Raw genomic sequence first — 23418 nt, 5'->3', positions numbered from 1 at the left:
CCTCAAAGGCTAATTCAATGTACTTGGGCATATGTTTGTAGCACGCAATGAGGCCATGATATCCTATCTCCATAGAGGGCTGGCAATGTGAACATGGATGAGGGTGATAGTATGACAAATCATCTTACACACATACACGATTTGCGTGAGCAACTACTAAATTTTAATGAGGTCATTCAAGATGCAAAATTGATAAACATCACACTAAACTCCCTTCCTGAGTCATTTCTTGGTTTCCATCCCTCTTTCATATTGTGTTTGAGGGGGGGCAGCAGCCCCTTACATTTATGGAGTTGAAAAGCCTCTTGTTGCAAGAGGAACAAACTAGGAAGAATCTCGCATTGCATTCCGGTGATGTGGCTATGCTTTCGAAGTACAAAGGGAAAGGCAAAGTCAAGCAAAATGTGAAAAATTGTTGGGTGTAAAGGCCCTTTATGCGCTCTCCCGTGTATATATTACTTCACACATGTGAACCCACCCTAGCGGGTGTAAGTGTACCGTACCCTAAGTATAAATATATTCTTTCATTCTTTGTGTATACCACACTAGTACACGCCCATCAAACGACTCACTCTCACTCTATCACTGTCAAACACTCTATCCTTAAACTCCTCGATTATTGTGCCTACTCAAACCATCTTGCTCGTGTGCCAAGAAGAGACACAACTCCATGTGTAAATGTGCCAAGAGATGTGAAGCTTTCTCTTGATTTATGGAGGAGGCAATGGCTTGGTCTTCCGACAGTTGGTGTAGAACAGGTTACAAGACCAAGACTTAGCCACAGAGAGGGTAGCACAAGTGTGGTTGGACCGTCAAAGAGAAGTAGGGCTGCATCAAATCCTGTTGCAAGTGCATCCGCTTCAGCCTCGGTCTCTGATTCATGTGCGACGAGGACTCCTTGGCCTCAGCCTAACGTTTCAGGTGCTCCTAGAGGTTCATTACAGAGGGCTAGCATACATGCTGCTATGCAAAAGCAAGCCATAGTTGAGGCAACTCGAGAGTTGATGAGATTTTTCATTAGATGTTGTTACATTAATAAATGTAACTTATGGGAGACAGGCGCGAGGGATGACCGTCCGGGGGCCTTAGGCACCCGAACGGGGTCAAGGGGAGCCTAGAGAGTAAGTGAGTCTAAGAATAGTAGAACTCACCTGAAGCGGACAACTGGCAGTCGAATTAGGGGAAGGAGCCAACAATCTTCTAGGCGAGGTTGGGTGGTGAATCAGAGAATCTCTCTCGTGCTGTTGGGACGGACTTAACTGAATCTCAGACATTATCACAGGCGATCAACACAGACGGTATCTAACATTGGTATCACTAGTCTCACTGATACGGAGCCCAAGACTACCGAATTTGAAACCTCAAAATTTGTAGGCAAATTTAAAAGGAAAATGCCATTTCTTAAGGGCAAGAAACAACCCTTTGAAAAGAAACAATATGTAAGGCCAAAGTTAAGTCAAGATGACTTTGATAAGGCCAAAAAAGAAAGGTTGTGTTTCAATTGCCTATCCCCCTAACCATGCTGCCTGGAATTGCCCTCAAAGGAAAAAGGGGGAAGATAAAGGAAAGGATAAGGACAAGGACAAGGGAAAAGAAAAACAAATCCATGTAATGCAGACCCTGGAATTAAAGGGGCATGGAAAGTATAAATCTTTAGAGGTCTTGCACAAGGATGTACAACACAGGTGTTGTATGTCAACTTCTATGTGGCAGCCTACTTTTGGGTCACATGATTTAGTTAGAGTGCATGGATTGATAGCTGGAAAGAGAGTTAGAGTCATGATTGATGACTCTGCCACCCACAATCTCATAAATTATGCACTTGTCAAAAAATTGAAACTTCCCCAACAAAAGAGTGGGCATCAATATGTTGTTCGTATGATGCAAGGTCAGGATAATAAAATATGGGATACAACGGTATCCAATTTGGAAATTGAGATCCAAGGATATAAAGATTATCTTGATAAAGGGTTTATACAACCCAATAATTCACCTTGGGCTTCACCAATTTTATTGATAAAGAAAAAATATGGTTCTATGCAACTTTGTGTTGATTATAGAGCACTTAATAAGATAACGGTGAAGAATAAATTTCCTATGCCCAGAATGGAAGATCTTTTTGATCAATTACAAGGGGAAAAATTATTCACAAAGATAGACTTAAGATCAGGCTATCACCAAGTAAGAATTAAGGCACAGGATGTTCCTAAAACAACATTTCGTACTAGATATGGGCATTATGATTTTTTGGTAATACCTTTTGGCCTCACTAATGCACCAGCTACTTTTATGAAGCTAATGAATAGTGTGTTACGGTCCTATCTAGGACACTTTGTAGTAGTCTTCTTGGATAATATCTTGATCTTTAGAAAATCAAGAGAAAAACATTTGGAACACTTACGATTAGTATTCCAATTGTTAAGAGCACATTCCCTTTATGCGAAGAAAACTAAATGTGAATTCTTCGCACAAGAGGTCAAATATTTGGGGCATATTATCTCGAAAGAGGAAATCAAGATGGATCCAAAAAAAGTAAGGGCAATTATTGAATGGCCATCTCCAAGGAACCTGGAAGAGCTGCAGATCTTCCTAGGTTTATCTAGATTTTATCGTAGATTCATTCGAGATTATGCCAAAATAAATGTTAATTGGGGAACAGACCAAAATGAAAGTTTTCAAAAACTTAAGGTAGCTATTGCTACAGCTCCAGTACTATTAATTGTGGAGCCCAAAAAACCATTTATGGTTGAAGCTGATGCCAGTGATAAGACGATAGGCGCGGTCTTATTACAAGAAGGTCAACCAGTTGCTTTTGAAAGCAAGAAATTAGACCGTGCAAAACAGAATTATTCTGTTTATGAGATGGAGATGTATGCAATAGTACATGCAATGAAGAAATGGAGGCACTATCTGTACGATATCAAACTTTTGATCTTGTCGGATCATGAAACCATTAAGTGGCTTAATGACCAACCGGATCTACAAGGGTGTAAAGCCAGATGGGCCGAACTCCTCCAAGAGTTCGACTATGAGATAAGGTATAGAAAAGGAAAGTATAATATAGTGATTGATGCACTCAACAAAATGCCCATCATAAATGAATTGAGTTTTACTCAGTTCACTTCCGATTTGCTTGAATCCTTAAAAGGAAAATGCCACGTTGATCCGGCATATTCCAACATATGGGAAGCAATAGAAAATGGGGATCCAAATGGAAGGGCCTCCACTGAGGAAGGAATATCTGAGGATGTTCAACAAGGAAATGGAGCATCAAGGATTGCTCAAATGGGATTCAAGTGGAAGAATTTTACCATTGATAATGGTTATTTACTCTACAAGGGTAGGGTATGTGTCCCGAAAGATGAAGAAATAAGGCGCCAGATACTCTTTGAGTGTCATGATACCCCTAGTGCGCGACATCTAGGAGTTAATGAGACTTATAGTCTTATTAAAAGGCAATTCTATTGGCCTGGAATGAATAAGGACGTCCTTGACTATGTGATCAAATGTAATAAACGCCAGGTTAATAAAGCTGAAAGATTGAAAATGGAAGGACTTCTCCACCCATTAGAGATTCCTTCAGGAGAATGGAAGAGTATCTCCATGGACTTTATTGTTGCGTTACCCAAAACACAGAGGGAGCACGACTCTGTGTGGGTGATTGTGGATAGGTTAACCAAAATGGCTACGTTTATTCCAACTTCAACTAATGTTAAAACACCAGAATTGGCTAGATTGTTCGTAGAGAACATATACCGATTGTATGGCCTTCCGGCAAATATAGTTTCTGATCGAGATAGAAAATTTGAGTCAATTTTGGCGTGCTGTATTTAGGAAATTGGATACTAAACTTAGCATGAGTACAGCAGACCACCCGCAAATTGATGGGCAAACTGAAAGGGTTAACCAAATCTTTGAAGATATACTCAGGGCATATGTAAGTAAAAGGCAAACTAATTGGAAAGAGTATCTACCGATAGCAGAGTTTGCATATAATAGTGCCGAGCACTCTTCCACTAGATATAGTCTATTTATGCTAATGTATGGGTTTCAGCCCAGAGCTCCTCATGCAATGGGACTGCATAAGAAAAAGGTTCAGGCAGCCAAGGACTTTTTGGAGAATATGAATAATGTGTTAAAATTTGCTCAAGAAAATATTAAGAAAGCTCAAAATCGAGCTAGAGCTTATGCAGATCCTCACCGAAGAGACGTCTCCTTTGAAGAAGGGGAATTGGTCTATCTTAAAGTGCCTGAACAAACTAAAACCATGAAAACGGGACGATGTCCAAAGCTATCACCCAAGTATTGTGGTCCTTTCACAGTACTTAAAAGGGTGGGAGAACAGGCTTACAAGCTCCAACTACCTGTTGGTAGTAAAACACATCCAGTTTTTCATGTAAGTAAGCTAAGGAAGAAGCTGGGTGATGTGGATAATCTAATCTTAAATGATAACATTGAGGAGCTATTAGATGACCAATCTAATCCACATGAACCAGAAAGAATATTAAATGTTCGTAACAGACGAACAAGGAATACTATTTATCAAGAATATTTAGTCAAATGGAAAGATTGTTCAAAAGAAAGCTCAACATGGGAGCGAGTAAGTACTTTAAGAAAAAGGTTTCCCAATTTACAGTTGGACTTTCCAAGTATCGTTTTCGAGGACGAAACCGATTCTTAAGGGGAAGGAAATGTTACATTTATAAATGTAACTTATGGGAGATAGGCGCGAGGGATGACCGTCCGGGGACCTTGGGCACCCGAACGGGGTCAAGGGGAGCCTAGAGAGTAAGTGAGTCTAAGAATAGTAGGACTTACCTGAAGCGGACGGCTGGCAGTCGAATTAGGAGAAGGAGCCAACAATCTTCTAGGCGAGGTTGGGTGGTGAATCAGAGGATCTCTCTCATGTTGTTGGGATGGACTTAACTGAATCTCAGACATTATCACAGGTAATAATCTAACAAATGTGCTATTCCCTTCCATGTGGCTAAAACAAAACAATGGAGATGAACCATAAAAGCCATCAGTCGCATTGCATGTGAATGGGAGGGCCCATCCTCAAAGGCACTACGCACACGAGAGCTCAAGAAGGAAAAGGCATGCATTGAGGTTCAATTAGAGCCATTGAAAGATGCATGGAAGAAGTATGGGTGCACCGTTTTGTGTGATGGATGGTCTGACGCCCGTAAGAGAAATGTGTATAATGTCATGGTCTCATGCTGGAAGGGCACTATGTTTGTGAAGGCTATTGATGCCTCTTTGCAAAGCCTTGTAGTGACATGAGCATTTATATGGCAGCATTTGCGAGATATCATCTTGAAAATCGAGCATGAATATGTTGTGCAGGGTGTGACCGATAATGAAAGCAATTGTGTCTACATGGGCAGCATGTTAGAGAAGGAGTTTCCAAGCATTGTATGGACACCATGTGCTTCTCATTCTATTGATCTTTTGATTGAGGATATAGGCAAAATTCAATGGGTTGAGGCCATATTCAACACGGCCACAAGTATGGTCAATTTTGTAAGGAGGAGGCCCAAGGTTCTTACCATATTTCGCTCATTTAGCCACCTTGAGCTCTTAAAACCCTCCACCACCAGATTTGCCTACATCTTCATTGTGCTTGAGAGATTGGTGCGCATTCACAAGGAGTTGGTGCGCACTATATGGTCTGATGAGTTCATGCAGTGGGATGAGTATGATTATCCAAAGACCATGGCATTTCGGTGCAATGTCATGAATGATACTTGGTGGAAAGATGTGGAGGCTATGGTGAGAACTCTCAATCCTATCTACACAGTGCTACATGAAGGTGAGGTAGCGATGTGTCAAGGCTTCAAAGGATTGAGGATGATCTTTTGACATTCCGCAATGAGAGCTTGCATTTTGGTAGAGAGACTGCGAAGTTGAGAGAGACTCAACTTCAGCCTATCTCATGGTGGGAAAAGTATGGAAATTGTGCGCCCACACTGGTAATTTGCAACCCTAAGATTTCTTTTAATAATTATACATAATCACATATTTGTAATTTATTATCATTGCAATGCATTCACTGCATAGTTTGATTCTTGAAAGTTGAATCTTAGATTCTTATGGCTCCGTTTGTGTTTCTATTTGAATGATGATTTATAGAAACCCATTGCTATATGGGTTCTCTCACAAGATTGTAGCTCATGCTTTTATGAGAGAAATTGGGGTACTTGGGCCCTTTTCCATACAAAGAAAAGGAATAAACTTACCACTGCTCAGTTAGAGAGGTTGGTCTTTTGCCATTGCAACCTCCAACTACTTGAGAAAAATGATATTCATCCCGAGCCTGCGTAGGTGATTATATTTATGTTTTGCTAATAGCTTATGATCTTTGAAGTTTGACTCTTGAATGCCAATTCTAGAATCTAAATATGATAACTTTTTTAAATCTCTATGTCAAATAAACACAGGTAAATATTGACAAGATCAACATAGAGAATGTGAGGTTTGTTCCAGACATCACTCCAGAGGAGCAGGACATATATACCATGCTCTACCAGGAGCTGATAGCCCCGAGCCGTACCGCGCGCAGCAGGACTGCTTCACAACGTCAAAGAGCCATAGATGGAGCTAGCACTTCAGCTGCTCTAGCAGAATCTCTAGCACATTCAGGGGCTTCTGATAGTTCTGGCTCATCAGCTGATGTGGATAGCGATGAGCCAGAGGAGGATCAGGATGATAGCACCTCTATTGGCTTAGATAATGTTGCTACAGATGCTTGAACCTTGAGCCTTGATTTTGTCATTGATGTTGAGCATTGTTGACAGTTGTCAGTTGCTTATGTTTTTTCCCATGGCTGGCCAGTGGCCGTTGTTTGAACTTTGAAGTTATCAATTCTTTGAGATCTCATAGATCTATTATCTTACTTTGCTATTTGACTCTTGAGACATGTCATGACTCACACGATACATCATATGATCATTGCTATAGCTTGTAGTCTTGACTCTTGAGTCTTTAAATTGGCTTTTGTTGATGTCAGATATATCTAGATTCTAAAATCTAGGTTGCCTTCTTTTAAAATTTGAATGATGAATGATTAATCTTGATGTATCATGTATCTACTTAGTACTATGATCTGTCACCGGTGACTACTCGTATTATCATAAGTGACGAGTGATGAGTCTCATAAATAATAAACTTGACTTTTAACTTTTAAGTTTTGATCATGATTCTTGGATGACAGATGTTATGATGTTAGTATGTTACACTTTTGTTTCAAAATATTGTAAGTTATTTTGGGTGATTTAAGATTTCTTCAATCTTGTGATTTGTAGCTTGCGAAATTGATAACTATGTGAAATTGCTGCACAATGTGATTTGTGAAATTTAAATCATGGGTCTTGGAAGTTGGATTCTTGTGCTAAAAGTTACGATTGTTCAATCACCAGTGACTCCAGTCTCTAGTATACTTAGTATATGTATATATATGTATATTTAATCATAATTTATTGGTTTCTCCGAAACGCCGTTTCCACCAAAATTTCAAATGGCCGAAACTCCGTTTCTTCCAATTTCTGAAACTCTCGTTTCTGAAACACATGGAAACTATGCTCTCCACATGGATCGCATGCAAATTGAAGGCCTCTTGCTTCTCACGAGTCATGGTACCGATGACGAATAAAGAGGCCCGAGAAAGAGAGAGAGAGAGAGAGAGATGCTTGAGTCTCGACTCTCGACTCTTGAAACTTGAGTCTTGAAAGTTGAAAGGGAGGGAGACTCGAGAGGCCCGAGGGTTGGGGTAAAGTTGTGGGGTAAAGTTGAAAGAGCAAGATTGAGAGAGAGGGAATGGGAGATGAGAATGGCAAATGCTTTGATAGGGTGCGGGATAGAGGGGATGGGAGATGAGATTTGACTCTTTGAGAATGGCAAATGCTTCGATAGGGTGCAGGAAAGAGGAAGATGAGAATAGTAACTTGTAAGTGCTTACTAAATTGGTGTGGAAGCATGGAGAGAGAAGCACCTTTTGTAGATGAGAGAAGGATCAAAGTTCAAAGTTCAGACAATCAAAGTCTAAAGAGAAAAGGACTCCAAAGAGAGGGCTACAAGCTGGAGCCTGGAAGGAATCCAAAGAGGAGCACCTTTTAAGTTTTGCATGGCTGGAATTTAGAAAAGGGGGGTGGGGTGAGGTATCCAAGGCTTCCCACCCCCCCAAAAAGCGCAACAATGCAGGAAAAGCGCGAAACGTTGGACATGGGGGCGCAGGAAACACGGAACGAGGACGCGCAGGCCAAGTGGCTGAAAGAGGCCAGTTTTATCATACGAAATCGTACCGTACGGATTGTACCGTACGGACCGTTCTGTACCACATACGGAGGCAACTATGGTCTCCATGTAAGAAAGCTGTCTTAACATCCATCTGATAGAGGTCTAAATCAAGCTGTGCAACCAAAGCCAAAACCAAGCATTGGGTAGTCATCTTGACGACGGGAAAGAAGGCTTCATTGAAGTCAACACCATGCTCCTACTTAAAACCCTTATCAACCAATCGGACCTCATAGGCTGGCTTGGAGCATCAAGGAGTACTCTTCAACTTATACAGCCACATGCATGGCAAAGCACGTTTTCCACTAGGCAAAGGAATCAAATCCCACGTATGATTTTTCTATAGTGAGGCATATTATGATTGCATGGCCCTCTCCCAAGAGTGACTATCTGTCATGAGGACATGTATTTTTTAAACCTCACTTAACATGTGGATTAATTTTTAATCACATGGTTAAGTAAACATTGCACACGTGAGGTGTAACTAGGGTTAGAGTAAATTTATAAGCTCGGGACTCCAGGAAATCACGGGATGTCAAAGGCAAAAGTTGTTATAAGTTATGCCACACATATACTTAGTGGTATCTAGTGCCAATTGTTGGCCTAGGTCATCCATTTGGCCATAAGTGTCACTTGGTGACACTAGAGGAGTGGCGTTTAACAGTATCCAACGCCAATCTGATGGTCAAAGATGGCGCAAAGACACTCGAGAATGAAAGTTGCCTAGCTAATTTAATTATTGGCCAATCAAATTATTTTTCAAGGCACCAAAATAATTATTAGATTAATTTAAAGGCTGAAAACTAATATTTAATTATGAAAAATGCTAGAAAAACCATTTGGGAAGACTGTCACTTGTCAAAAATGCCCATGCAAGACTAAAAAACGTTTTTAGAGGCTAGACAGAGGCATTTTTATAAATTCAGCCTATAAGAGAGAGGGAGGAGAAGCTACTGGTCTGATTTGCAGCCATTGGAGGACCTTCTGAGGCAACCAAGGCCAAGAGAAGACCAATCAACAGCAGGTGACAGCATCTACAGGCTGTTGAGATGGGGCAACAGCAGTAAATAACTGATTTTCTTCAGTTCTTTGCATCTACAAGCTATTGTGGTAGGGCAGCAGCTGCATTTGACTGATTTTCAGTCATTCTTCACGAAAAAACTCTGAATTCCCTCTCTACAGCTCTCTCTCTCATCTCCCAGCCATTTCACAACCTTGCTCTGAAGATCTCAACATTTGGACCCTTGGAGGCTGAGAAATTGCAAATTTCTCTGATGTAAACCCTAATTTACAGCAGAAATTGAGGTTAAGCAGCAACCTTGAGAACCGTGCCAAAAAATGGAAGCTCCAAGACTTGGATTCAACAAGGATGAAGCTGTTTTTAGCCTATTCAAGTGGAGGGACCAACAAATAATTGAATTTGGGGCATTTTCCATCCTCTATGAAGTGGGTGAAGGCCAATTAAGTGCCCGAATCAAGGGGCAAATCAGATTGAAGACTTGTTGGTCACTTTGGACAGCAAGGGGAATTTGGATTGCGAAGGGGATCGGGAGAATCCCATTGTAAATCAACTTTTTCCTCAATAAAGCTAAAGAAATACCAAAAGGGGAGCCAATTTTGGGGCCAATTGGGTGTGCATTGTCCGAGATCAGTAGGTAAATTTGTATTTTCAGATTTGCATTTATTGTTTGCTGCTGTAATTAAGTTGTAATCAAGGATTTACCACCCATCCACGGAAGAAAGGATGGTTACACCTTTGCCTCTAAAGGACTCTTGTTCGAATGAGGAGCTTAGTTCTCAACCACCCAATTCACCGATTGCTCCCCCATCGTCGGTGGACCTTCCAGAAACTTCAGCAAATGAAAAGCGACGAGGCAAGATCCGGCCTCCTCCTTGTTGGGCTCATGACACTCTTCGTGATGGAAGGATAGAGGAGGTCCCTAAGGAGTGGTAGCCGCAGGATGGCCTCCGTCATTCTCAGAGGAACCAAGCACACCACACTAAGCTTGTTTACACTAATTATTGTTTGATGACTCGTGTCATGCAAGATCGAAAGCCCACTTCCGTGAAGGAGACTTTACAGCATGATTATTGGCAGAAAGCGATGGAGCAAGAGCTGGAGTCGATTGAGAGGAATGGCACTTGGTTTCTTGTGCAGAAGCCTCCTCATAAGAAGATCATTTGAGTCAAATGGATCTTCAAGACCAAGTACCACAGTCATGGCACATTGGACAAGCACAAGGCCCACCTTGTTGCTAAAGGCTTTGCACAGCAACTAGGCATTGATTTCCATGATACTTTTGCCCCTACAGCTCGGATGGCCACTATTTGCATAGTTCTTGCCTTGGCTAGCTGCAGGAGATAGCCAGTCTATCAGTTGGATGTGAAGTCTACCTTCTTGTGAATGGGGAGTTGAAGGAGGAGATCTATGTTGAGCAGCCTCCAAGATTCAGTTCTTCTAATGGTAAGGTGTACTATGGAAGGCTCTTTATGGCCTTAAGCAAACTCCCCGTGCTTAGAATGAGAAGATTGACTTGTTCCTCTAGGAGAAGTTAGGGTATTGGTATTCCAAAGCCAACCCCCAGCTGTATGTATACACCTCAGATGGAGGTCGTGTGTTGTTTGTCCTTTATGTGGACGACTTGACTGTGACAGGTAATCATACTCATATGGTCAAGCAGACAAAGGCAGCACTTCATGAGAAGTTTGAGATCACGAATATGGGACTTCTTTACTTCTTTCAAGGTCATGAGATCTATTAGACTCTAAAGGGGATCTTTATCTCCCAGCAGTGGTATATACAAGAACTCTTGGCTACATGTGAGATGGAGGGATGCAAGTCTCTTACAACTCCTATGGACCCGAATTGGAAGGCTACAGCTCATTCTGATTCTCCCTTGGCGAATGCTACCCGTTATAGACAATTGGTTGGTTCCTTGATCTAGCTTCTTAATACCTGTGTTGACTTATGTTATACTATAGGTGTGTTGGTTGGGTTCATGAGTGAACCCAAGATGGTGCATTGGCAAGCTACTCAGAGGATTTTGTGGTTTCTATGAGGCTCCTAATCTTGGGATCTATTATCCTACTGGTACAAGTGCTACGGACCTAGTCCTTACAGGTTGGAATAATTCCGATTGGGCTGGTGATGTGGATCATCGGAGATACACCACAGATTATTGTTTTACCTTCGGTGCTAGTGCTATTTCTTGGAGCAGCAAGAAGCAGCCTACGGTTGATCTCTCTTTGACTAAAGTGGAGTATCAGGCGATGTCTTCTACTACATGTGAGACAGTGAGGCTTTGCAAGATCTTGGAGGAACTTGGCTGCCCGCCGACAAGTCCTACTATTCTACAGTGCGACAATGAGAGTTGCATTGCCTTGGCCAAGAATCCTATGTTTCATGCTCGGACGAAGCATATTGAGATCCAGTACCATTTCATTCAGGAGAAGATTCTCGATGGCACCATCTCCCTGGTCTACTGCAAGACAGAGGACAATCTTGCAAACTTGTTTACCAAGGCGCTTCCTCAGGCATTACTCTGACAGCACACCATCCCTTAGCCTTCTGCCGTGTCTAGGATCTAAGAGGGGGTGTTAGAGTTGGACATTCCCTGGACAAGCAAGAGCAACAAGAGCAACTGATGCAGCAGGTGATAGGTGCAGGTGGAGTGCCACATGGCAACTGGTCAATCGGACAGTTGCTATCCAATCGGCTACATTAAATGCACCCGACCTGGATTATTTAGGGCATTTTTTTCTGCCTATTTAAAGACTTTGATTTCAGCAGTCTTGGTCAATTGTTTTCACAAATTTTAGGCTGCAAATTGTGGAGACTGCCCTCCAAGCTGACGCAGACTGAGATCTTCGAGGTGGAGACATATGCAAATATTCTCTTTGCGCCCTTGTATATTTCAGCATCCTTATACAGCATTCTTCACTACAAATTTTCTGTGTTTCACTCTCTCTCTTCTCTCTCTGCTCACTCTCTGTCTTGGTCATTCACTTCTGCATTGCTTCACTCTGACAAATTTCTACTGGAGGAACGAGTCAATCTTCTCGATTCCAAGCATGGGGACTTGCTTAAGGCCATAGAGAGCATTCCTCAACCTATAAACCATACCATCAAAAGAACCAAAGCCTCTGGAGGACCCTCAACATAGATCTCCTCCTTTAACTCCCCATTCAAGAAGGTAGACTTCACATCCAACTGATAGACCGACCATCTCCTATGGCTAGCCAAGGCAAGCGCGACACGAATAGTAGCCATCCAAGCGGTAGGGGAAAAAGTATCATGAAAATCAATGCCTAGGCGCTATGCAAAACCTTTAGCAACAAGGTGGGCCTTGTGCTTGTCCACATGTCATCACTATGGTACTTGGTCTTGAAGACCCATTTGATTACAATGATCTTCTTATGAGGAGACTTCAGAATAAGATACCAAAAATATCATTCCTCCCAATCAACTCTAGCTCCTGCTCCATCGCTTTCTGCCAATGATCATGGTATAAAGCCTCCTTCGCAAAAGTGGGCTCCCGATCCTGCATGACACGAGTCATCAAACAATAATTAGTGTAAACAAGCTCAGTGTGGTGTGCTTGGTTTCTTTGAGAACGCTGCAGGCCATCCTGCGGTTGCCACTCCTTAGGGACCCCCTCAATCCCTGCATAACGAAGAGTGTCACAAGCCCAATGAGGAGAAGGTCAGATCTCGCCTCATCGCTCTCCATCTGCTGAAGTGTCTAGAAGATCCACCGGCAGCAAAAGAGCAATTGATGAATCCGGTGGCTCGGAACTAAGCTCCTCGGTCGAAGAAGAGTCCTCAAGAGACATAGGCTCTAGAGAAACAATTCTTGCAGCCTAGCTATCACCAAGATCTCCAAGAACAGGGTGTTCCTCACCCCTCTCTAAGGCTGGAGCTTTCACGAACCTAACATCACGGCTTGTATAGACATCTCACTTAATGAGATCATACAATTGATAGCCTTGAGAGCGCGAGCTATAGCCCACAAACACCTATCTTTTATAAGTCGCTTCAAATTTGTCACGCTTTGTCTTCGAGATGTAAACATAGGCATCACACCAAAAACCTTGAAATAAGAAAGATCTGGCTTAGACCCAAAGTACACCTTATATGGAGTCATACCAACAACAGCGGAGGTAGGGGAAAATTAAGGATGTAAACTATGGTAGCCACAACCTCAACCCATAGACACTAGGGTGTTTGACGAAGCTCCATCATAGTATGGGCCATCACAATCACACTGCACTTCTTCCTCTCCAATATGCCATTCTCCTAAGGGGTGTTTGTATTTACAAACACCCCTAGTGAATACCACGATCTACACAAAAACAAGCAAGCTCATTAGAAACAAATTCTCCGACCTTATCCAATTGTAAGGTCTTCAGCTTCCAGCCCAATCGGTTCTCCTCAAAGAGCAACCAATCCTTAAAGTTGGAGAAATCCTCCGACTTCAACTTCAAGAAATAAGCCCATGTCATCCTATTGTAATCATCCACAATTAGCATGAAATACAAGCTCTCTCTAAGGGACTCCATCCTCACTAGTCCACAAAGATCGGTAGAAACAAGCTCCAAGGGTGCTAAGGATTGCCTCAAAGCCTTGCTGGGAATAGCATCACAAGTCTGCTTCCCACGGATGCGGGATACACAATGTTGCTAGCTCACCACAATATCTGGCAAACCTCGAACAAGCTGTCCCTTGGACGCCTTCTGAAGATGATCATAATTAAGGTGGCAAACCAAGCACGCCAAAGCTCGGACTAAGTTTGTAAGGTAAGAAGAACAAAAGTCAAGGCAAAAGAAGTCTACAACTTGTAGACTCCATTCTCCTCATAACCTCAAGAAAGAACTTGTCTTGATCCATGGTCAAGAATCCGAAAAAAATCCACATCAAATTCCACCAAGAGGCCGAGGGCACAAATCTTGTGCACCAAAAGTAGATGATACTGCAAGGCTAGCACATAAAGCACCTCAAATGAATGGGCACCACCTCGTCCATCTGGAATAAGATGCATGTCGCCCCGTTCCTGTATAGAAATAGACGAACTATTACCGATGAGAATTTGGCCATGCAAAGGCCGCAAATGAGCAATACCTACTGAAGAGAGAGTCATGTGCCGTGAGGTACCACTATCAACAATCCACTCCTGAGTATTTGGGGCCATCAATGCAGCATCAGAAGCCATCAAGGTCAAATCCTCAACCACCTCCAAGTGGAGAAAAGCAACTGATGAAGGAGTAGCCACCGCTCCAAAATCCTTTGAAGATTTCTCCTTCTTCTCGTTTTTCTTCTTTTCCTTGTTAGGGCAATCTTTCTTTCAATGACCTATTTTGCCATAGATGTGGCAAGTAGACTCCTTTTCTTTGTCCTTCTTGGATTTGTCCTCCTCCTTTTGGTCATTTCCCTTCTTTTAAGAGGACTAACTTTTAGAAGCGTTGGTCCCTCTCAATTGCTCCTCTTGGTCCAAGACCATAGGAACCACTCTTTCCATCGAAGAGTCTCAGACTGCCCTAAAGCAATCAAGGAAAAATAAAAACCACTGAAATGGAGTAGTAACTGTAAAAGAAGAGTTATCACCATGTCTTTAGATGTAATCACCTTCCTACATTTTGAACCCGCATTTGAAGCTGCCTTAGCTTGTTGATATGCTCCCGCATAGAAGATGATTTGTTGGCACTCCTGGTCCACATCTGCACTTCCAAAGAAATGCGCTTCATGACAGTAATCCGATTGTACATCTGATCAAGCTCCAGCCATATCTCCCGGACTACCGTCAAATGCTCAATATGAGAGATATAGCAATTGTAGTACATGAGAGAAATAAAAACGAGCAAATGCAAATATTGAGTTTATCCCAATGTGCCTGAGCCTTTGCCAACTCCACCTTATCACTGGAAAAGAATCAAGACTTGGCTCACAAAGAAGGACAATAAATAGCCTTCGTAACAAGCTCTACCAAATCATAAGACTCCAGAATGGCAAGCATCATGATCCACTAGATGCAATAATTCTTGCCATCAAGCTTTGATCTGATGGAAGAGCCAGTAAGACGAGCACATTCCGGTCCATGATTGCCTAAAACTCTGTCTCGGCCTTAAAAGATATCTTCACCTACAATGTCGGCACAAAACACAAAAAGCAACCCCCTTTGACTGTGAAAATACAACCTGCTAGGGCTATGGTGCGCTCATCCCGCTCCTTCACCCGTTGGAGGCAATGGAAATGTTAAATCTACACTTGAAGGCCCAAAACGCAGCCTTCTCTAACAGTTAAAACCAGCAACAGCTTCAACAAATCTTCTCCTTTCTCGCACGCCCACGCTCACCTCAACCTTGTTCTGGTGCGCAGCCCTTTTGCTCGCACTTGAACGATGAAAACGCAACCTTGTGTCGCACTGAAATCTCCTCTTCAAATGGGTCCACCCTAGGTTAGTCCTTCAAAGCTTTAATACCATGTCAGAGTGAAGCAATCCGGAAGCAAATGACCAAGACAAAGAGTGAACAGAGAGAAGAGAGAGAGAGAGTGAGTGAGTGAGTGAGTGAGTGAGTGAGTAAGTGAAACGCAGAAAATTTGCAGTGAAGAATGCTATATAAGAGTGTAGAAATATACACGAGTGCAGAGAGAATAACTATATATGTCTCCACCTCAAAGTTCTCAATCTCTGTCAGCCTCAAGGGTAGTTTCCATGGTCTGCAACCTAAAATCTATGAAAACAACTGTAGAAGACTACTAAAATTAGGGCCAATAAATAGGCCAATAAGAAATCATAAGAAAAACCAAGTTAACTGTACTAAATGCAGCCAACTAACAGTTGTGTTGTCCAACCTACTGCCATGTGTCACCTGCTCCTGGCCGATCTGCCACGTCATCTGCCCTGCTGCTCCTGCCTGCTGTCCAAGGAATGACCAGCTGTCCAGCTCTAACATACCTCTGTAAACAATGTCTGCTAGGGCTTCCTCTGCTCATCGTGAACTGTTTCAACCACCGGAGGCGATGAAAACTCAAAATCTACTCCAAATGGCTGAAAATACAGCCTTTTCTCCTTCACGAACAGCAAAATCCTCCAAAATACAGCCTTTTCTCCTTCACGAACAGCAAAATCCTCCAAAAACAGCAACTTCACTCCTTTCCCATGCTTCACCTATTCACCTCACCCTTCAAACGCTGAAAATATAAACTTTCATGCTGAAATCTTCCATTCAGGTCTGCCCACAATTAGTCAGCCCTTCAACATTGCTCTAATACCATGTTAGAATGCAACAAATGTAGAAGCGTATGACCGGACTAAAAGAAAATGAACACAAGAGAGGAGGGAGAGAGAAAAAAGAGAGCAAACAAAACGTAGAAATCTGCAGTAGATGAATGCTGAAATGAAGAAGGCAACTATGTACATGGGCTGTCAAATGTATCTCCACAAGCCAATCTCTCTCTCCACCTAAAAACCGAGTGAATGATGACCACGGCAGGCCAGCAATAAATAGGCCGAAAAATACAAGTAAAATAATCAAGTTGGCCACTGGCCGACTACTACACAAAAGCAATCATTGCATGAAATAATCAATAATGATATGCAGAAAAAAACAGACCAAGATATGCTCTTAAACATAATGGTATCAGACCTTGATGTGTTTCGTGAGAACATGATATGCAAGGTTCTTCACAATGGCAAGAGCACTCTAGTTGTTGCACCAAAGAAGAGGTCTTTGCTAAGGAAATTCAATGTCCACTAATATCCTATGAAGTAAAACTACCTCTTCAGCTGCACAAGTACTCTACCTCTAGTGGAGAAAGGGCAACGGTAGACTACTTACTACTACCCCAAGAGTTTGCACCAGATCCAGGCAAAAGGCATAATCTGCAATATACCTACAAGTGGCATTATCACTTATCCAAGTTGAATTTACACAGCCTAAGAGTGTGACCCCTCTCCAAATAAAATACCATGTGAAGGCATGCCCTCCTATAAGTATTACAATGCCCAAATTGCCGCCTACCAATAGGTAAGGAAGGGCTTCTTCAAAAAGAATTGAAAAGAGCCACACGATAAGAGATGTTTAATCGAGTATGAATGAGCCAAATCAACAATCCAACCAAGCTATGATAGCAAGATGCAACTAAGTTCCATGGGGCAATAAATGGTCTTGCAAGCAGCCATGCCAAATGCAATAAGTATCTCAGTGATGCACTGAAACCAGCCTTTGTCCTTGGACAGGGTGGTAATTCCCTAATTAAGCACTTAATTACAGCAATCAACAAATAAACAAAAATTGAAATGTACAATTTACCTTAATAATCTTAGACAATAAACACCCAATTGACCCCAAAATTGGAGCTTTTCCGTATTTCTTTAACTTTAATGGCTAATGGATTGAGTACGAGTTGAGAATCCACAATCTCCATTGCTGATCCAAAAGCCCCTTGCTGTACATACAATCAACAAGCAATTTGGGCCAATTGCCCCTTGATTTTCACCCAGGAATTGCACAAATGGAACCACCAACTGGCCCAATGTTGCCCCAATTAAAGTTGGCAATTCCTCCAAGCAAGATGTTACACACTAGGAGTGCGTAAGGTAAATATCCCCAAGTTGGTTTTGGCACAACATAACACGTCACGTCACAACACGTCACAGCACGACACGGCGCGTCACAGCGCGTCACGACACGGCACGGCACGGCACGACACGTCACATCACAACATAACACGATTGCAAGAAAAGAGAGTGAGAGAGTTTTGAGAATGAAAGTGAGAGAATGTATTAGATTGAGGAGGATTTACAAAGGAACGGGTAATTCGAAGATGGCGCACCACGCTGCCTATTCTCGTCTCTTCAACCAACCTCAGGGCGCCTCTTCATGGGCCCTTGCATTCATGGCGTGGCACACTCCCAGCTGAGTTACGCGCCTCGTCTCTTCAGTCCACTGACAGTTTCTGCACACTCATACTGTCAGGACCTTCAGTTATTTCAAGTGAACACAACTTGTTTTAACTTGGTTATTCTCCATTCTGTGATTGTAAATCTTGTCAGCAGATGGTTGAATTGATGTGTTTCCAATAGTATTTTCTCTTCCTAGTCAGCCAGGTTGGGATCATTCCACAATTGTAAATTGAGTCAGTGGATGATCATTCTTTGAGTCAACAAGACCATGTCTCCACACCTGTAATTGAGTCAGTGGGCATGGCACCTAGTGGGAAGACACTGGTCGGCTTGATATTGAGTCGACAAAGACCCCCAAGTTTGTGGTCATAGGTTAGGTCTAGCGGGCAGACACTGGCTGTCTTGATAGTGAGACATGTTTAGACCCCCGAACTTTTGAGTCTCAACACACCGCTCTGCGTGCAAGTCCATTCATTTGCACACTGAACACGAGGGCGTCGTTCTTTTAAGGAGAGGTGTGTATGAGGGTAGTACTCCTCCCTCACCCACATGATGGCGTCGTGGTATGCAAGTTGATAGCGTCCACCCTCTGTCTGTGATTTTCTCGTCCCTCTAGCCTTCTTGGCTTCTTGTAATTATTCTCGTGCCTCCGTTGCACTTCATAATATACATATCGAGTTACCTCATTTCCGTGTCGTGTTACCTTGCCCGTTACGTGTTACCTGCGGTTTTCCGTGACGCGTTCCGTGTCGCGTTCCGTGTTACCTCCAGAAACGCTTCCGCATTGCTGTGGGGCTACCGAATAGAGGGTGATCCCTCATGAGGCAGGCTCCATAGGGTGGGTGTTGCCTACCCAAAGACGGCACCGAGAGGTCGTCGTCACACTCATTCGTCTCTGACTTTGAAGGGTTCATTCTTGGGAACAAAATAATCGATCATTGCTTTCTGTAGATCTTCCCAAGAAAGCTTGCCTCCGTGCTGTTCCTCTTCAAACATGAGCCACTTAGCCGCTTCTCCATCCAATAGCTGAGCTGCTGCGAGACCTTTGCGGCGGCTTGAAATTTTCATCAATTTGAGGTACCCATCCACCTCACGGATCCATCTATTTAAGCTGACAGAGTCTCTTTCTCCTCTGTACTTGTTCGGAGGTTGTGGTTTAAATTTTCCCATTTCATCTGAAGACGAATCATCCCGATCCCTTCTGTCTTTCTTTCTGCGTCTTCTATGTGGTTCAACTTCATTATCTGTTTCAGCCTGAATTTTTCCCATAGCTTTGGGTAACATTGTAGCCAAAAGATCTTGCATCATACCCCGCATGGCTTCAATTGAGTTGGGCTCCCTACGAAGCGCCACCCTTTCCTTCACTGCTGCATCCAAATCATCCTCATGTTCCGTCGGGTACTCATCCCCGACCTCCATTTGAGGTTTACTGGCCCCAATTCCAAGAGCTACCGAGATTTCATCTCGTTCCTCTCTAGCCGCACTTTTATTTTTGTTGCGTCCACCCATTTTTGATGACACAATTAGCTTTCCACTATGATCACTCCCACGCCCGTAGAAGGACCTGCCTTCGCGTGAGGAGAGGCTCTGATACCAAGTGTTACACACTAGGAGTGCGTAAGGTAAATATCCCCAAGTTGGTTTTGGCACAACATAACACGTCACGTCACAACACGTCACGGCACGACACGGCGCGTCACAGCGCGTCACGACACGGCACGGCACGGCACGACACGTCACATCACAACATAACACGATTGCAAGAAAAGAGAGTGAGAGAGTTTTGAGAATGAAAGTGAGAGAATGTATTAGATTGAGGAGGATTTACAAAGGAACGGGTAATTCGAAGATGGCGCACCACGCTGCCTATTCTCGTCTCAACACCGTTTTGTAAGGAAGCAAGAGGATGCTCCCTTATACAAGATGCCAGCCTCCAAATGATGGGCAATAACAAAACATAGCAAGGCAACAACTCCTCATGGAGTATGGTCAGCAAAGGAGATAGGTGATCTATATACTTTACAACAATTCTCCAAGCATAGACATTCGATATCCCATTGTACCCATGTCGATATGTTCCATTTAAGCTACAAGTTCCAACTTCTTGTTAGCTTGCAGCTTTGATAGTTGTGCCTCTCCCTCTGGGTTGAAGATTCGATCATTTAAATAGTATGTTGAAGGTAATTGAGGACAAGTAAAAGGATGGCTTGGACTAGCATTTTCTATGAGTCTCTAATGCCTCCATAACAAGACTTCCAAGTATTCATCACTGTCTACTAGTAGCTTGCTGCTACCCAAGATCATGTAAATCCTGCAAGGATTGTCACTATTTTCTAAAGCTTAGGGCAGTTTAACCATCTTTGTACCTATCCCAAACCACATACCCCATCTAATGGAGGCAAAGAGGACCATCCCCCCTGTCAAGGATTGGATCAAAGACATCCCCGTTTCTGCGGCCATTTCCTTGAATAGGACAAGTCCAAGAAATGTTCCCACATCAAAGGGCCCATCCTAATCATCCCATGTTACCATGGCATTATGCTCTTGCAAACACGACGCTCAAAGACTATCCAGACGCCTATGTATGTCAAGGCCTAAACCCCTCTCTCCCCCCCCCCCCCCCCCCAAAAAAAAGGCACATCACAACTGCAAAAACAAAATAAAATTGTGCAGTTTGTTTTCAGCATAAATTTGCTTGTTCAATAGACCTCTGAAAGTGTTCATGCTGCCAAATAACAGATGCATGGGAAGCAGATGCACTTCAACATCCAGGTAAATGAAATATCCATATGTTGTTTGTTTTCACATACATTTGCAGCACTTGCTGCACTTCCATGAGTTGCTAAATCATGCAATTGAAACAAGAGGCATGCGAAGTTGAATGTCCAATTTCAACACTTGAGTTGAACTGATTGACAGACAAGATGGAGGTGACAGAACAGTTTAACTTGCCTTCAGAAGGGTGATGATGAATGAACAATTTAGACAAACTGAAGGTTTGAAAAAAGGCCTGGTGATTGACAGACAAGATGGAGGTGACAGAACAGTTTACCTTGAAATCAGAAGGGTGATGATGAATGAACAATGTAGACAAACTGAAGGTTTGAAAAAAGGACCATGCCTTTCCAAAGAAGACCCGGGCAACAAAAGCAGTGGCAAGCTTGGCTGCCATAGCGAGGCCTCCCACAATGACAGCAGAGCCCCTGCAAATGACAGCTGATGTGGCACTGCTCCGCGACACAGTCCTGGTATGGCCATTGTTCGGTGGCTTCAAATAGTTGGTACCGATCACGTCTGCTCCGTGCTGATGGGCCACCGGCAGGTCTGTAGCTGTTGCTGCTGCTGCTGAAATCTGCAAATCATCGTCTGCTGGCCATGTGATGGTTCTACTACTAAGCTGGCGGTTACCCAGTCCATCCCTGGTACTCTGTAATGAATGGCCCACCGGAGAAGAAAGAAGCGGGCGCCGATAGTGGCGCCTACTATATGCCTGACCACCACCTCCTACTCTTCGTCTCCTGTCGTCCTGAAACATATGATCGACCCTCGCCCTACTCGACCATCGATCGCCCATACCCATGGCAGAGCTCGCTGTCTTTTTTCCTTCCAACCCCTTTGCTGTATTTGGATTACGACCATACCCATGGCAGAGCTCGCTGTCTTCTTTCCTTCCAACCCCTTTGCTGGATTTGGATTGCGCCCAGCTTGTCGTACATTGTTGGTAATTGCGCTCGGCTCTCGGAGCTGGCGGTTCCCTCGCCTAAAGATTCCTCACCGTAATTCGATCACTAAATTGATCCACATCTATAAGAGCCCAGGTCTATCGACCTGCACCTTGCCAAGCAGCAACTTCAAGCATTGCAATCATGGCTATTCGGAAGGAGAGAGAAATGTATGTGCATGTCAAAGAAGAAGAAGAAGCCACCTTGTAAATACTACCAAGTAGCATTTGCTATGGCTAGTAAACAAAGTACCTCTAAAAATGGAGGTAATTTGTCTACTTGGTGAGTATCTTCTTTCACGAAGTCAAGGTTCAAAATAATGGGACCCACACAAGACAAACTTGAAACTCCTTGCTCAAGTTGATTGGCTTGGGCATGCCCCAACTCTAAGCTATAGCTACATCTACCATACCTATATACTATGTGGCATGGTCAGGCTTGCTAACCACACTTTGAGCAGTTGTGGCATCATTGCGAAGCTCACAAGGCTATACCTCACTCTATTTGCATTTTTGTGGGGCAAAGGGCTTCCTTCATAAAAACTTAATCAATGTACTTTGCACCCAACAAACAATACGCTCCACAAATAATGATGTATTTTTTAACGTAATTGAAGGTATAAAACAAATTTTAAAAGTACCAAATATAGGTCTTATGTGAGCCAAACATTTATTTATTTGTATGTCTTTTAAAGTGCCAAATATAGGTCTTATGCTTTGGGTGGAAAAGTATAATCATAAAGTCATTTATGCCTCAGCAGCTTCTGATCTTTGGAATTCTGTAATGATACAATCAACACAATTATTTCTTTTTTAAAAATACAAAATGAAATACTAAGGAGGAAACGTAAATATGACACACATACAACAATGAGTGAACCCGGGCATTCAACCTCATTTTTTGATACTCATTAAGTATTCAATAGTCACATGTATGTAATGTCAAAGAATTATACATGCAATAACATAATTGAATTGTAATCAATTTAAATTGAATGGCAAAACAAAAGCAGCTCAATGAGGAGAAAGCTCAAGCAAAATGAAAGAAGTGAAATACAAACAAATGTAGAGTTTAATATGAGTCTTTAAAAAAAGGGGGGAGAGAGAGAGAGAGAGAGAGATTATTTATGCAAATATAGCTAGGAAAGAGAGAGAAAAATCATTTGATGTAACCATGGCTCATGTGGAAAAGAGAATACTACTTTCATTTCAAATATTCAAAAACGACTAGGTTGGGACTAATCTTGATGCCAAGAGGCATATTCCACGGTGGATTCCGTGATTATATTTATTTGTCGGGGCTCGTACACAAGGTGGATTCCTTGTGCGAGAAGTTGATAGGGACGCCTGTCCTTTACAGGTGTCAGATTAATTTAATGTGCATGTAGGTGATTCCACAGTAGGTGATTCCGCAAAATACATATCAAATTAATGGACGTTTATGAGTTTAGAGTGTGCATTCGAATTAAATTAAGGTCAAGACAAAGTTCCAACCTATTTAATT

At 42.7% G+C, this 23418-nt stretch overlaps 1 protein-coding gene across 3 annotated transcripts in view; it reads right to left on the bottom strand.

Annotated features, from left to right (window-relative positions):
• LOC148037445 (uncharacterized) overlaps window positions 1–22093 on the bottom strand; it is a 76380-nt gene extending 54287 nt beyond the window's left edge. For 2 of the 3 annotated variants that reach the window (XM_087676384.1, XM_087676383.1), the window contains exon 1: window positions 21246–22092. In XM_087676384.1, coding sequence (XP_087532510.1) covers window positions 21246–21773 — 528 coding nt within the window. In that variant the 5' untranslated portion in view covers window positions 21774–22092. Of the gene's footprint in view, window positions 1–21245 lie in introns of all 3 variants that reach the window. The other variant, XM_087676385.1, reaches the window with a different exon arrangement.
• Between the last annotated feature and the right edge of the window lie 1325 nt (window positions 22094–23418).

This window comes from Lygodium microphyllum, chromosome 4, assembly GCF_053477565.2.
Source record: "Lygodium microphyllum isolate KBCC chromosome 4, Lygodium_microphyllum_v1.1.10, whole genome shotgun sequence".
Classification (NCBI taxonomy): Eukaryota; Viridiplantae; Streptophyta; class Polypodiopsida; order Schizaeales; family Lygodiaceae; genus Lygodium; species Lygodium microphyllum.
This window is presented reverse-complemented; position numbering and strand designations above follow the sequence as displayed.